Raw genomic sequence first — 13,130 nt, forward strand, 5'->3', positions numbered from 1 at the left:
ATGGCCTCCGTACAGATGACAACAGTTCAACCGCGTTCCGCCTCTTGCCTCTTTTGGCCCTCAAGACGCGCGGAGATTCTCGCAAAATCAGGCGCGCCTCACATATCGAGCGTCAACACAAATCAAGCGTCTGGACGTCTTTATTTTGTGGCTGTGTCCTCTTATAATGATGCAACAAGCCAAAAACATCTTTAGGTGATAGCAAATTCTTCCTAAAGTCAGTCAAGTGAGGGGGCGGCCATTTTGCCGCTTGCTGTGGACTGAACATGACATCAGTAGCTCATTGAGTGTTACCTGAACTCTGACCAACTTTAATGTAATGGCCGCCCCCTCACGTAATAAAAACGGGTCTCGTTTGCTGTTGAATTCCTATTCCACAAAGGTAATATTGAACAGAATGCCGATATTAAACTGATAACATATTATTGCAAAGAAAATTTCGGTGTAGGCTTCCCCTTTAAGGAAGTGACCCAATCGAGAACAAAAGTCTAATTCAACGCTTTATGATTACTATCATCATCATTTTGAGGATTCCTTTCTTCCTGTCACTCAATTTTCCACTCTCTCCACAATTTGGTGCTTGAAATTGCTGCAAAACAGCACTCAAATCCAATAATGCCTGCAATTACACGGAGGACCACACAAATCTGTGGGTGCAGACACGTTTTGGAGGCGCGTGCACACACTGCACACGCAGTTTCTTTTTATTCGAGGATAGACGAACGCCCCCCAATAGTCGCATGATGTATATGTCCATCCTTTCATCTTCAAACAGATTTATACTGTTTCAAAATTGTGCAACACACATTTGATCTAATTGGATGAGCTTTAAGTTTTTTTAACGTATAAATTAAAGGCTGGATTTTTGTATGCTTAAAGGAGAGTTTGCCAATTTAAAAAATAAAAAAACAACACGTGTTAAGTGTCAGTACCTGGCAGTGGCACTTGACAGGCTGTGTGCGCTCGTGCCCTCTATGGCGCCATCACATGGCTGTACTTTGATTTGTAAGGCTCATACATTTTCATCCGTTTTTTGCAGTTTTACGCATTAAATGAATGAGGCAGCTGTGCATGAGCTCATGTCCTGTCTTTATTGTTCTCGTCTGAAGAGTCAAGAAGCAGAAGTATCTTACAGAAGCAGAGCGTCACTTTGGTTATTTACAGCATTGCATCCAAACAAACAAACAAACAAACAGGACAGACGAGAGGTGGGCGAGGGTGGAATCCAATGTGGCATGAGGGCGGCGGAAACCTAGGGGTGGCTGGGGCTTACTCTCTCTCCCTCTCATCAAAACACTCGGATATCATTGTCAAAATGTTGCAATATGCTACAGTGGGGCCATCTGATGATCTGTGATACAACTTATCAAATACCGCAATATATAATGATACTATGTGTATCAAATGATGCCATATTGGATCACAACTCACGCTGGCCAAAAAGTGCAAGTGTATTGTCATACTATTTTGACAAATGGTGACTTGGTGGCTCGATACGCCGGTTCTGCCAAAACTGCTCATCGGGATTCTCTTTATCATTTATTGTGTCCGAATATTAGCATTGCCAAACTTGACCATTTTGTATCATGATACACTGGTTGACAAGAATGCTGCCACGGTGTATGGCGCTGTATCAGCGTGATTATTGGCTGAACGCTGCCATGTCCCAAATGTGGTGATCATACAGTACAAAAAGATATGGATGACTAATCTGCAGTGTGCGCTTGTAACGTGTGAAAAAAGTAACAGAAAAAGATAAATGAAAGCTGCCTAATGCGCCCCCTAATGCCGCCTCTGAATCAAAAGGACATTTTCAATCGCACTGTGCTGCCACCAGTCCATTTTTAGGCTCCCTCGCCCCAGGGGAGCTCAAGTTGACGTCGCTGCTGCCGCTTCTTCACGAGAAGGGGGGCGAAAAAAAAAAGTTCAATTACAGGAGCGGTGAATTATTGCCGAGGAACGAGATGAGTGTCGATAGCGGGCAGCACGCGGCAGGAAGGGGAAAAATGAAGACACGCGGGGAGCCAAATGGCCAATAGCGACTTTCAAATGCAGCGGCACAAGCGTGCAACAGACCCTATCCATAATCGCTCATGGTGTGGTATCGATCACAATGGTATGCAATTAACGCCCACGTCAAATGTCAGCATTCATAATTAGCGCTCATGCTATATATTGCTTGATCATGATTAGGGACAGGAAAGAACTGATGCCAGGTATTGGTGTTAGGCTGATACCAGGTCATATTTTAAGAGGTCGGTAATGACAACGGTGGCTGATATCATCCTTGTGGGGCTTTTACAATGAGAAAATTGTCCTCAACTTGATCGTCCTATTAAGTGACTCGTGTTTTGGGGGTCAAAAGTACGATTAGTATCAGTACTTGGTATGGGTGTCAGTGACTACAACTACTAACGTTGGTATTGGTAGACAAAAAGTGGTATGGAAAATTGAATCATGATACATCTCTAATCATGATACTTGCATTAAAGCCAAGTAGGACCAACGGAAAGATATTTTCACGATTATTGGCCAATTTTGACGTATCGTACTGTGATGCATCACGATACTAATACACTAAGCGCCAATGCCGGCAGACAATGTAAAACCAACACCATCGCTGGACAAACACTGACGGGGACACACACTGGTATTGCTTCCTTTGGCCAAATACATATACTAGTCTTGTGTAATACATTATTATGCCAAAGATCAAATATACTGATAGCATCACCATATATGGGCGTGCTAATTCCTAAAATTGGCCAGTGATATTCTATCTAGATATGATTTTAAGAAAGCAAATCTCAGCTCGCAAGAGAATTGCCAAGGCTGCGCAAATTGTGTGCGTGTACACAAAAGATGGTAATGTCCCGCCGCCGTGTTGTTTATGGCCACGTTATCCGGGAGGAAATGGAGTCGCTTAGCGGGGCGCGTGACAGGATCTTATCGCCGCGCTCCAATTGCTGGCGGCTGCGGCCACAAGGGGGGGGGGGCGGCTTTCCTAGTTTAAGACTCCTGCTGGATTTGACACCTCGAATGCCTTCGCTGACAATTCATTTCCATTGGAAAAAGTAAAAAAGCAGCAGCCGGTATGGCCGGTGTACTTGAAAGTGTATTTCTGAAGTAATGAGTGTGTGTTGTGACATCAGGTGTGTGTGTTCGGGCTAGAAAGCGAGTGGAAAAAAAATGACTTTGTGTAGTGGAGTGTGTACTTGTGCGCATGAAATGAACATTAAGACAGCTAAAAAAAAAAAAAAAAAGTTTGTTTGCGCCGCCATCACGCCACAAAGAGGGGAGAAAAAAGGAGTGTCCGGGTAAGGTCAAACAGGAAGTGCTTGTGGCGAAGAGGAGGGCGGTAAAGATGACAAGATCAGATAGGAAGTTGGAAGGTGATGTCCACTTGCGCCTCCTTGGCCAGTGAGACGATTTCTGAAAGCCTGACCACCTAAAATAAAAAAAATCAGCAATTTTTGTACCTTTTGTTGCCGTGCGCAAAATCCTGCATGCCACCCTCAAATTTACACATTACAAAAAAAAAATGCAATACATACTATAAAACAACGTATTACTGACAATATGAATCAATAGAGGCAAAAAATATATGCATCTTTCCATTTGTGTCAGCGTATTTGAGTGGGGTGATTTCGGAGTATATTGTTTCATTTCTGGTCAACAAACTGGGATTAATTATATATTGGCCCAAATATCAGTTCCAGTATTTCGATTTAATAAATCCATCTTTAATTTTTACATTTATTAAAAGCCAGCTAGATGAAACATTGAGCATTAAGGCCAACAATGTAAAGGTTAAAGGTTAAATCATTGCACGTTTTCTTTGCAAGGTATGCTTGCAGATTTTGTAGTTTCCTTTCAAAATGAACAACAACAAATCAATTCACCCTTTAATTAAAAAACAAAAAACAAAACAAAAAACAAAAAACGTTTTACCAGGATTAACATGTATAAAAATATACAAATCCCTTCAGTATCCCTTCAAATTGAAAGGAAAAGGCATTTTGGGTGTAGAGTATGCTCGGACTCGGCCACCGAAGTGCCTTTGTCACAAATTCTGCAAAGAAGGCACCAACTACAAAACAAATTAGGGCTTCCAACACCAGTTGTGTGTGAGCGTGCACGTACCATTTTGGCAGCTTCGTCCAGATCATCGCAGGCCAAGATTTTTAGTGGGCTAGCAGCGATCAGAGCTTTGGCATCATCCACACGCGTACCTGAAGAAAAGACACTGTCAGCTGGGATTTTCCAAGGTAAAAGCATCAATACTTTTTTTTTCTTTTTTTGGACCTTGCAGTCGCACAACAATGGGGATCTTGAGGTCCAGGTCGCGGACAGCCATGATGATGCCCTGGGCGATGACGTCGCACCTCATGATGCCTCCGAATATGTTGACCAGGATAGCCTGAACCTGCGGGAGCGCATTAGAGCGTTAGTTCCCGTCAGGCGGAGCGTTTTTCTGCCGCAAGCGCGCGCCGCGCTCACCTTCCTGTCCGACGTGATGAGCTTGAAGGCCTCAGTGACTTGGTGGGCGGTGGCCCCGCCGCCCACGTCCAGGAAGTTGGCGGGCGTACCACCGTGCAGCTTGATGATGTCCATGGTGGCCATGGCCAGGCCCGCGCCGTTCACTAAATTACAACCGCACCATTCAGCATCCAATAATACATCTTGACTGACATTGAAATAGACTTCAGTTGCTAACAAAGCAAAAGATGTGTCAAGAGAGCACACACACAGTACACACTCATTCCGCCAATCAAATCCACCTCCTTGGGAAACCACTACTCATAACAACAGTTCGGCCTTCGGGTGAACTAAGTACTACAACGGCCGTGTTCTCCTAAACTTGCATTTCCGTCAATTGGACATTTACCCATTTTACCCCAGCCCCGGAATGAAAAAAGTAAAATTGTGAACGTCTCCTTGGACAAGGTGGCCGTGTATTTGTTACCTACCCAGACACCCGATGGTTCCATCCAGGCCGATGTAGTTGAGGTCAGCCTTGGCCGCCTGCCGGTCTCGCGGGTCCTCCTGGGTCCAGTCTTGCAAGTCGAACACCTCCTTTTGCCGGTAGGCAGCATTCGAGTCAAAGTTGATCTTGGCGTCCATGCACATCACTGCAGGTCAGAAAGGGAATAGTGTGACTTTAGGGGTCTTTTTTTCAATTGGTCCATTTTTTTATTTTTTGGGGGGTAGCATGTGTTAGATGGCCGTGGGCATACCCACGCCCGAGGAGTCCTCTACCATTGGGTTGATCTCCAGCATGGACGCGTCGTACTTGATGAAAACGTTGTACAACTTGATCATGTTCTCAGCTGCCTCCTTCTGCAGTGGCTGCGGAAAGCCCATCTTCTGCGCCACCTATAGGCCAAACGCGCACCATTTCGCTTCACTGCCAAATCCACTTGATTGCTAGCCAAAACAGCAGCGCGATGTGAAGTAGAAGCCAAAAACAGGTATTTTACTGACACTGAAATGAACTAGAGTTGCCAACACAGAAAAAACATGTCAAGAGAGGTCACGCAGTAACACCTGATTCACCAAGAAAATCAGTCCCCTTGGGAACCGACTACTCATAACAATTCTGCCCGAAGGAGAATTATATATTGCAGATGTTGATTGGCCAACCGTGTGCTCCCAAATACACATTTTCCCCACTTGGATATTTTCTACTGTAAAATGTATCATAAAATGTAAATGTGTTAGTTATGATAGATGAAAAATTGCTGTTTACTTGGCCGACTGCCCTCCTCCCCAACTCTGCTACAAAAATGAAACTACAAGACGTGGACAGGGTCGGCATGTATTTACTTTAGCTCGGGATCGTTATCGTCCTCATCCCGCTTCTACTATAAGCTCTTTTTATGTGCTCAGTAGGAGCTGGTGCTGAAAGCGCAGAAAACTCAAGGAATGCTTAAAAATGCACCAATGACAATATTGTGGGGCTGTGTTGTACTAGAACCCAACTTCCTTGAGGGAACCCTCTCGAGGGATTAATGAAGTATAACTGAATTGAATTGAAATAACACTTTGGGGGTGTTTATGGTGAGAAGTCAACAGACCCTTTAAGAAAAAGAAATTTTAGGCTCATTTTCTGGTTAAAATAAGAAAGCTTATTTTTTAAATAAAGTATAGAGCGTGTGGTCTCAAGGAAAGTCAAACTGCGACAGCGGAACAAGCATGCACGATGCCTTTTTTCAAACCTGGGTATTCATTGTGATAGATGCCCACCTTGAGCGCCTGCTCCATCTTGATGCCCTCCATGATGTCGATGGGCTCCTTGACAATGGCATCGGGGTTTTCCGCCGCCACATCCTCAATATTGACGCCTCCCTGCGAACTGCCAATCAAGACAGGGCCCTGCGGCAGAGGCAAACGCTGGCGTCAATACAAATGCACAGCTTCTTTTTGTCCTTGTCCAAATGTGGATTGATGTGAAATATGGATTGTTAAAAATCACCCTTTCCCCTGCAAGTTCCAACCACGCTTTGGAAAATGAAGAAAATAAATAAATAAATACATTCAGTACAAAAAATATTTTACCATTTTTTTAAATATATAAAACACTGTTGCCAGAGTACAAAATCTTTCACATAAATAAATAAGGATTGTCCGCCATACGGTGAATCCGCCTTACGAGTCCAACCGCGGAACGGATTCATCTCGTCACACGGGGGCCCGCTGTATATATATTCTTTTAGTGAGGGTTTTTTTGGTGTGCACTTACCTGGAAGGACCGCTCCATGGTGATGGCAAAATAGTACTCCCTGCGTGGGTAGCGTCTCTCGCAGATAAACACCTGGTTGCAAATGCGACCCGCCTCACCCGTCTGCTTGGTGTACAGCTTGCGACCAATCATCTGTGACGAAATGTCCCTTGCTTCCTCGGGCCTGCCGCACGCCACAAGCATTCCGTGTCAACAAGCTTGGGGAGGCTTACTTTAAAAAGATGCGCTCCGATAAAGTTACTGATTACCTTTAAAAAAAAAATGCTAGTTAGGTAATCCAAGCAAAATCAGAGTCATTAAGATGATTACTTGTAATTACTGTTATATTCCTAGAATACCAAATATGTTCTTAAAAAAGATGTGGTAAATACTTCTATATTTGATTACTGTGCTTTGATTTAAAAAGTGGAAGCAAGCCTGTACACAGGTAATTCAAATCCAAAGCCACAATAATATGCTCGAACTTTGATTGTGCCTGCGGCTCTTCATACTATTTCCATTACATCGTCATCCTCATAATGGCACGGGGGGGGGCACTTACGAGTAGACGATTCGGACACCTCCCTTCAGTCCGCCCTCAAACGTTCCTTTCCCTCGCCCGCCCGCTAATACTTGAGCTTTCACCACCAAGTCTTTGGAACCTGACACAAACACACAAAAACATAGATTATATTTTGCACCAAGTAAAAAAGGGTAAAGGAAATGAAAGTGTATATCCTTATAAAATTATGTTCTAAAATACAAGTTTATTCTTCTTTTTAAAAATCTAGAAAAAAAAAAAAGAACAATCACAATTTTTATCTGGTAACTTTTTGCTTGCACAAGTTCAAGTTCCCCTGTAATCCTTTGGGGCAGGAGCAGAATATGTACGATGAAAAAGTAACATCCAATCAAATGACAACACGGCTGGTGTCACTTGATGCCACTAAGGCCTGGACGAACACCATGCTTGGAAGTGCTAATGGCTATTTAAGACAGACACAGACACACACGCAAAAATGTCAAAGAAGGTTGTGCATGCTTGGTATGTAGAAAGCAATGACATGCATGCGTGTGCTGCTCTACCATCTTTAGGTGTTCAGTTATTAAATTACGATGAATTTTCAACCTTGCATTTGAGTTTTGCTTTGATGGTACTGACCGATCTGCTTGGCGACAGCGTAGGCCTCGTCAGAGGAGCTGGCCACCATGCCCGCGGGCACCGAAATGCCAGCCTCCTTAAGCAGGCCAAGGCTCATGTACTCATGGAGGGACAGGCTCCTCCGTTGCTGCTGCTGCAAAGGCGGCGACGGCAGCGACCCCTGGCCTCCAAACGGACCCAAAGAACCCGCCAGGACCTGGACATGTAAATACAGGAGCGGTCCAAATGATGTGATGAAAATGTCATGAACAGAGTGATATCAGCACTCAAGATTAAATGAGATGGAGAAGGTGGGCGCTGCTGCTGCAGATTTCACCAATTAATTTGTTTATCAAACAAATAGCCACACCAACACCAACACGGAGGTTTCATTCAGCTGGCGAAAAAATAAGTGAGCCAAAAAAGTACGAGAGATGATGAGGATCATAGTCACATCAACATTCATTTCGTTATTCGGTTTCTGAGCAAGTGACTCGCCCTTGGTAAATTTGCTTTTGCTTTTATTATTACACTAATTTGTTGTTTTTTTTTCAGAAGTGATAATCCATGTAAATAGTTTGCTGTAATCGGTGTTGCTGGACTCATCACTACTATTCAGCAGAGGGATTGAGCTGTAATTGATTTGCTAAAGTTGCTGGACAATTCACACCCAGTAAGATTACACAGATTTGATCCTGTAACACAACAAATCTTGATTCTTTGGAGGTGTACAGCGAGTAAAGAAGGCAGCAAGCGGTACCACTTCCAAAAAGCGAGGGTGTGGGGTCTTCTTTTTGTAGGCTAGGCAGAAAGGCACTCGTGTGACGTTTACGACAATTCCTGACGACATATGGTAGCTTGTAGCTTGTTTACTTGCCAATAGCTGTGCTATGGGGGCTAGCCTGACACATTCAGCTCATGCATGGGGTGGATAACCACTTACCCAGCTAATAAGATGGAGGTCACCAACATGTCAGCCCGCCGCGCACCTTTAGCCAGCAAATTTCGATAAGAACAAGACTCATGTGTGGCTTCAGAGGCGATTTAAAGCTTAGCATTAGAGCTAACATCTAAAAGCGATGAGCAGTAAGGCTAATGTCCGTTTGACCCTGTCACTTCAGCAGCTGTTGTGGCGGTCATAGAAGGCCGTGGCGGCGTCCCTCCTAGAATATCCAAGCGACCGAAGCTTCGATTTCAGGTGGCCAAACACTCACCTTGGAAGCGGCGCTGATAGTGTTCCTGGGCCCAGAATTCCTTAGGCTTGCCGTCAAACGGCCGCAGATCAGGGAGGTCGCCATGTTTGCTTGTCAGGCGATGAGTGTTCGTGCGCATGCGCGGCACACAGCCACTTCCAACTGGTGCCTGCCGCCTTTAAGAAACGTAGGACACGATAAATATATTTGGAACTCGGTCACTGCTGAGCATTCTCACCAAGTCACGTTGCCACCATTATCTACGACATCTTGCCTAAACTATAATCCATCTATTTTTCGAGCTAAGCAAACTGTTCATTTCCAGGGTGTTAATGAAGGCATCGCGTTTATGCAGCAGGTTTTAGCTACAAGCAACTATTTCCTCTCTTTTTGATCACTATGGGTATTTTCAAAATATGTTAACCAACACTATGCAAGTCTAAAAAGATTACGTAAACAATGGTATGTCAATTATCAACTATTTCAAATAATGGAAATAAGTAGGTATTATTCCGGAGTGTCCGTGAAATAGACAGTCATGTAGAATAGTTTATTTGAAAAAGGATGATGTGCTTTGAAAAACTGAGAATGAGATGTTTCTTCACCAATCATTTTCCAGCCTAATATCCTTTTTACATTACTTGAGCTTCTCCTTCGCCTGGTAAACTGCAGTCGCCTGACAACAAAGTGAGAGTGGTCACATCAACGTAGAACGTGGTACCGCCGCTATTTGGGGACTTTCTGCATCGCAATTAACAAGCCCTGTCTAAGTTCTTTCGCGACTAACTCCCTGAATGTGTCGCGCCAGGCAACTTAAAGGCACAGTGTGTCGAACTTAGTCAAATCTAGTGATCGACTATCGTAAAAACAAATAAGAACTGTGCCCCAGCAACTAAATGCTAAATTACACATGAAGCACAAACACATCTACTCAAAACGTTTTATTTACAAGCATAATTAACAGGATTTACACGCATGCGCGCGCACACACACACACACACACACACACACAAAGGTCTTTCAGTCCGAGTCGCTGCTGCTGCTGGAGGAGTCAGTGGACATGGCCTCCACGTCATCCTCGTTCTCCTTGTTGTGCCCGGGCGGCTCCAGACCGAAATCTGCGGCATGGTGCGGCGGAAGCATACCAGCCGACAGCTCTCCTGACTGCCACGGGTAATGCGGCGTCAGCACGTCTGCACGTAGGGGACACATCAGGGGCGGGACATTAACAATCAGCAAAGTGGAAAGATGAAGCGGGTTGGTTCCAAGCGAATGTACCTGGCAACCTCCCGGCAGCGAGGGCGTCGCCCGGCAGGTGTCCGTTGACCCCGTTGGTGGGCAGGTTGGCCATGTGGCCTAGCACGCCGCTGCGCATCTCCAGGTCGGTGGGGTATGGCCGTCGCGGGTCGCCTGGATAAGTGCAAGCGACGCATGTAAGTTAGCGCACTCAATCTTTACTCCCTTGAGGAAATTTCATCTGTGTTTTCCGAGAGGTGTCGCCGGACAATCTTGAGGCAAACGTAGAAAAAAAAACAAGGGAGCAAACCTGGAAGCCAGTTGAGCGGCGCGCACACAGCGTTGCTGGCACTGATCCTGTGCGCGTACTTGATGAGCTCCTCGGACGAGATGCTCCCTGCGGAGAAGACAGGTAGGCTGTCAATCCTTCAATCAATCAACTGGTCGCGTGGGCTCGTCACTGCACCTTTCTTGGCTCGCTCAATGGACTTGAGCTTCTCCTTCGCCTGGTAAACTGCAGTCGCCTGACAACAAAGTGAGAGTGGTCACATCAACGTAGAACCTGGTACCGCCGCTTTTTGGGGACTTTCTGCATCGCAATTAACAAGCCCTGTCTAAGTTGTTTTGCGACTAACTCCCTGAATGTGTTGCGCCAGGCAACTTAAAGGCACAGTGTGTCGAACTTAGTCAAATCTAGTGATGACAAATTTTCAAGCGCGCCCACTACTGTGTGTCAGAGCGAGCACACCTGGCAAGCCTGCTACTCTACATTTGTCTCAAGGAATCCGTAGCAGAAAAATGGCGGCCAAATATGTTAGCCTTCTGTTAGGCGTGGCACCACCTATGTCATGTCATTAGGAATTACAAGATTTATGATTACTGTAAAACAAGTAGTTGATGAAAATATTGATTTGCATATTACTGAAATGAATAGTTGGTTTGGGGTTTGCGTAATTGAATTTTTTACTTCACCAATAGACGCTCAGTTTTGATTTTGGATGTTAGGAAGTTAGATGATTTGATTTAGGATGAAGCATTTATTTAATGAAAATCTATCAAAATATAAAATGTGTTTGGAAAAGTCACTTCAACCTGAGAACAACGCAGAAAGAATGTTTAAGATTAGATAAAACCTTCAGGAGAAATGTAGCGTTCAAGTCATAGTTTCTAAAAGAGGAACTATTTTCACATTGAACACAAGCGATTTCATTTTGATTTGAGAACATTTGGCAGCTTTTGACACACCAGGATGTGCTCGGCCTCCTTGAGCTGCTTCTGCAGTTGCTGGATGTCGCTGTCTCGCTTCTCCACTTCCTTCTCCAGCTGCTGCATCTCTTGGTGCACCTTGCCCTGGCGCTGGGCTACCTCCATCAGGTTCTGGAACTCTCGGTCACGCTGCACCAGCAGCTCTAGGATCTAACAAGGGCAAGCGCACGCGTCATTCGTATGCCTTTGGATAACATGGAGATGGTTGGTGTTTGCCAAAATAAACATATTTGCCGCTGGTCACTGTTAAAGAGGACATTCTCCACACTGCCTGTGGCCCTTGACTGATCTTTTAAGAGTTACTAAATACGCTCTATCACAACATCGGCCCACAACCTACTAAAAAATTCAACTCTTCTTTCACCTGAATTAAAAAAAAATAAGTGCAATCTTTGCTTCTCAGCAGTACCAATGTGTTGACAAGTCAAGATTCACTCCCTCGTCTTTACTTTCTCAAATCTGCACTGGTCTTAAAAATGAAAATCAGAATTGAAGCCGATATGCAAAGTGGCGGCAGTCAGGTTGGATTATAGCTGACGAATGCACGTCCACATGGCAGTAAATGAGTTGGCACAATCAAGGATCCCCAATTAAATGTTATTTCAAATTCATCTTGCTGATTTAAGATAAATTTGAAATGAAAAAAAAAATAACTTGGAGATTACATGATTTCAGCAAAAGGCACCTGAAGCCTGCATTTATATTGCATGTACTAAGCTCCTCTCACACACACTATGCATTACTTGAACATACTTCCTACCAGGGTGATACCTTCCTATTTTGAAGGCTTGTGCCTTCAAAAAGACGACAAAATATGAGTTAAGGTCACATGGGGGGAAAAAATCGCCACGAGGGGACTTTGCGATTGAGCGTTGCCTACTGTATTTCATTTTCCCTTACACCTTAAGGCTGTAGATGTCAGCAGACAGTGTACAGCGTACCTGAGTGTCCTCGCCGGACTGTGGCAATTTCTGAGTCCGGGACAGAGCCAACATCTCGATCAGTTCCCTGGAAAAGGAACACAGCAGTCATGCAGTCAGATACGAGCAGGCTACATGAGAGATGACTGAATGACGAGGTCAATAGAAACAGCAACCTAGCTATTTCTAAACACTCGCAAAAAGTAACAGGATTTCACTTTACCGAGACAAAACCTCCAAGTCGTCTAAAACACTCAGTAAGCGCTCTTTTGTTGGCTTGACTGTCACGGTTGACGCCATTGTTGCTCCCGCCGCTACCTTACTCGACAGGAAATGGAAATGACGCAAAAGAAACGGAAGTAATGATAAAAAAAAATGTTTGTACTATAGAACGTCAGATTAATTAAATGTTTATACTTTTCCCCTCAACTTTCTTGCTTGTATATGGTTTTATTAGATATTGAAAGAATTTGCTTTTAATAAACCTAAAGAAATTTAAATTCATATGAGGCCAAATTTCAATGACGCATTCGCAAACCAAACGACAGCCAATGATTTGGCGTAACGCATTTGTTACGTTATTTCCGCGGACCGCCTCTGCCGGTAGATTCCTATGTGGTTTATGTTTTATAATGTGGTATAATATGGCGAAT

The 13,130-nt window shown here is 44.3% G+C and overlaps 2 protein-coding genes across 2 annotated transcripts; both read right to left on the bottom strand.

Moving 5' to 3' along the window:
• Positions 1–1,068: 1,068 nt before the first annotated feature.
• Positions 1,069–9,237, bottom strand: sucla2 (succinate-CoA ligase ADP-forming subunit beta). Its single transcript, XM_088415837.1, has 11 exons — positions 9,077–9,237; positions 7,884–8,079; positions 7,284–7,383; positions 6,743–6,905; positions 6,247–6,375; positions 5,238–5,376; positions 4,971–5,132; positions 4,501–4,643; positions 4,306–4,426; positions 4,144–4,232; positions 1,069–3,448 (listed from the first exon to the last, which is right to left on the bottom strand). Exons 1-11 carry the CDS (start codon positions 9,158–9,160, stop codon positions 3,374–3,376), a joined length of 1,401 nt encoding a protein of 466 aa, XP_088271963.1. The 5' UTR covers positions 9,161–9,237; the 3' UTR covers positions 1,069–3,373.
• A 744-nt stretch (positions 9,238–9,981) lies between these two features.
• On the bottom strand, positions 9,982–12,810 carry med4 (mediator complex subunit 4). Its single transcript, XM_088415379.1, has 7 exons — positions 12,701–12,810; positions 12,499–12,565; positions 11,537–11,707; positions 10,758–10,815; positions 10,602–10,688; positions 10,334–10,465; positions 9,982–10,248 (listed from the first exon to the last, which is right to left on the bottom strand). The coding sequence occupies exons 1-7, from the start codon at positions 12,775–12,777 to the stop codon at positions 10,076–10,078; spliced, it is 765 nt and encodes a 254-aa protein (XP_088271505.1). The 5' UTR covers positions 12,778–12,810; the 3' UTR covers positions 9,982–10,075.
• Positions 12,811–13,130: the final 320 nt, after the last annotated feature.

The sequence above is a fragment of the Hippichthys cyanospilos genome, chromosome 5, assembly GCF_059441005.1.
Source record: "Hippichthys cyanospilos isolate Australia breed blue-spotted pipefish chromosome 5, RoL_Hcya_1.0, whole genome shotgun sequence".
Classification (NCBI taxonomy): Eukaryota; Metazoa; Chordata; class Actinopteri; order Syngnathiformes; family Syngnathidae; genus Hippichthys; species Hippichthys cyanospilos.

Coding starts and splice junctions, on each gene's coding strand:
- sucla2 (XM_088415837.1), bottom strand. CDS start 9,160: ATGGCGACCTCCCTGATCTGCGGCCGTTTGACGGCAAGCCTAAGGAAT. Junction 5,133..5,237: donor AGAGGACTCCTCGGGCGTGG/GTATGCCCACGG, acceptor TCTGACCTGCAG/TGATGTGCATGGACGCCAAG. Junction 4,427..4,500: donor TCATCACGTCGGACAGGAAG/GTGAGCGCGGCG, acceptor GCGCTCCCGCAG/GTTCAGGCTATCCTGGTCAA.
- med4 (XM_088415379.1), bottom strand. CDS start 12,777: ATGGCGTCAACCGTGACAGTCAAGCCAACAAAAGAGCGCTTACTGAGT. Junction 10,689..10,757: donor CATTGAGCGAGCCAAGAAAG/GTGCAGTGACGA, acceptor TCTTCTCCGCAG/GGAGCATCTCGTCCGAGGAG. Junction 10,466..10,601: donor GCCGCTCAACTGGCTTCCAG/GTTTGCTCCCTT, acceptor GCACTTATCCAG/GCGACCCGCGACGGCCATAC.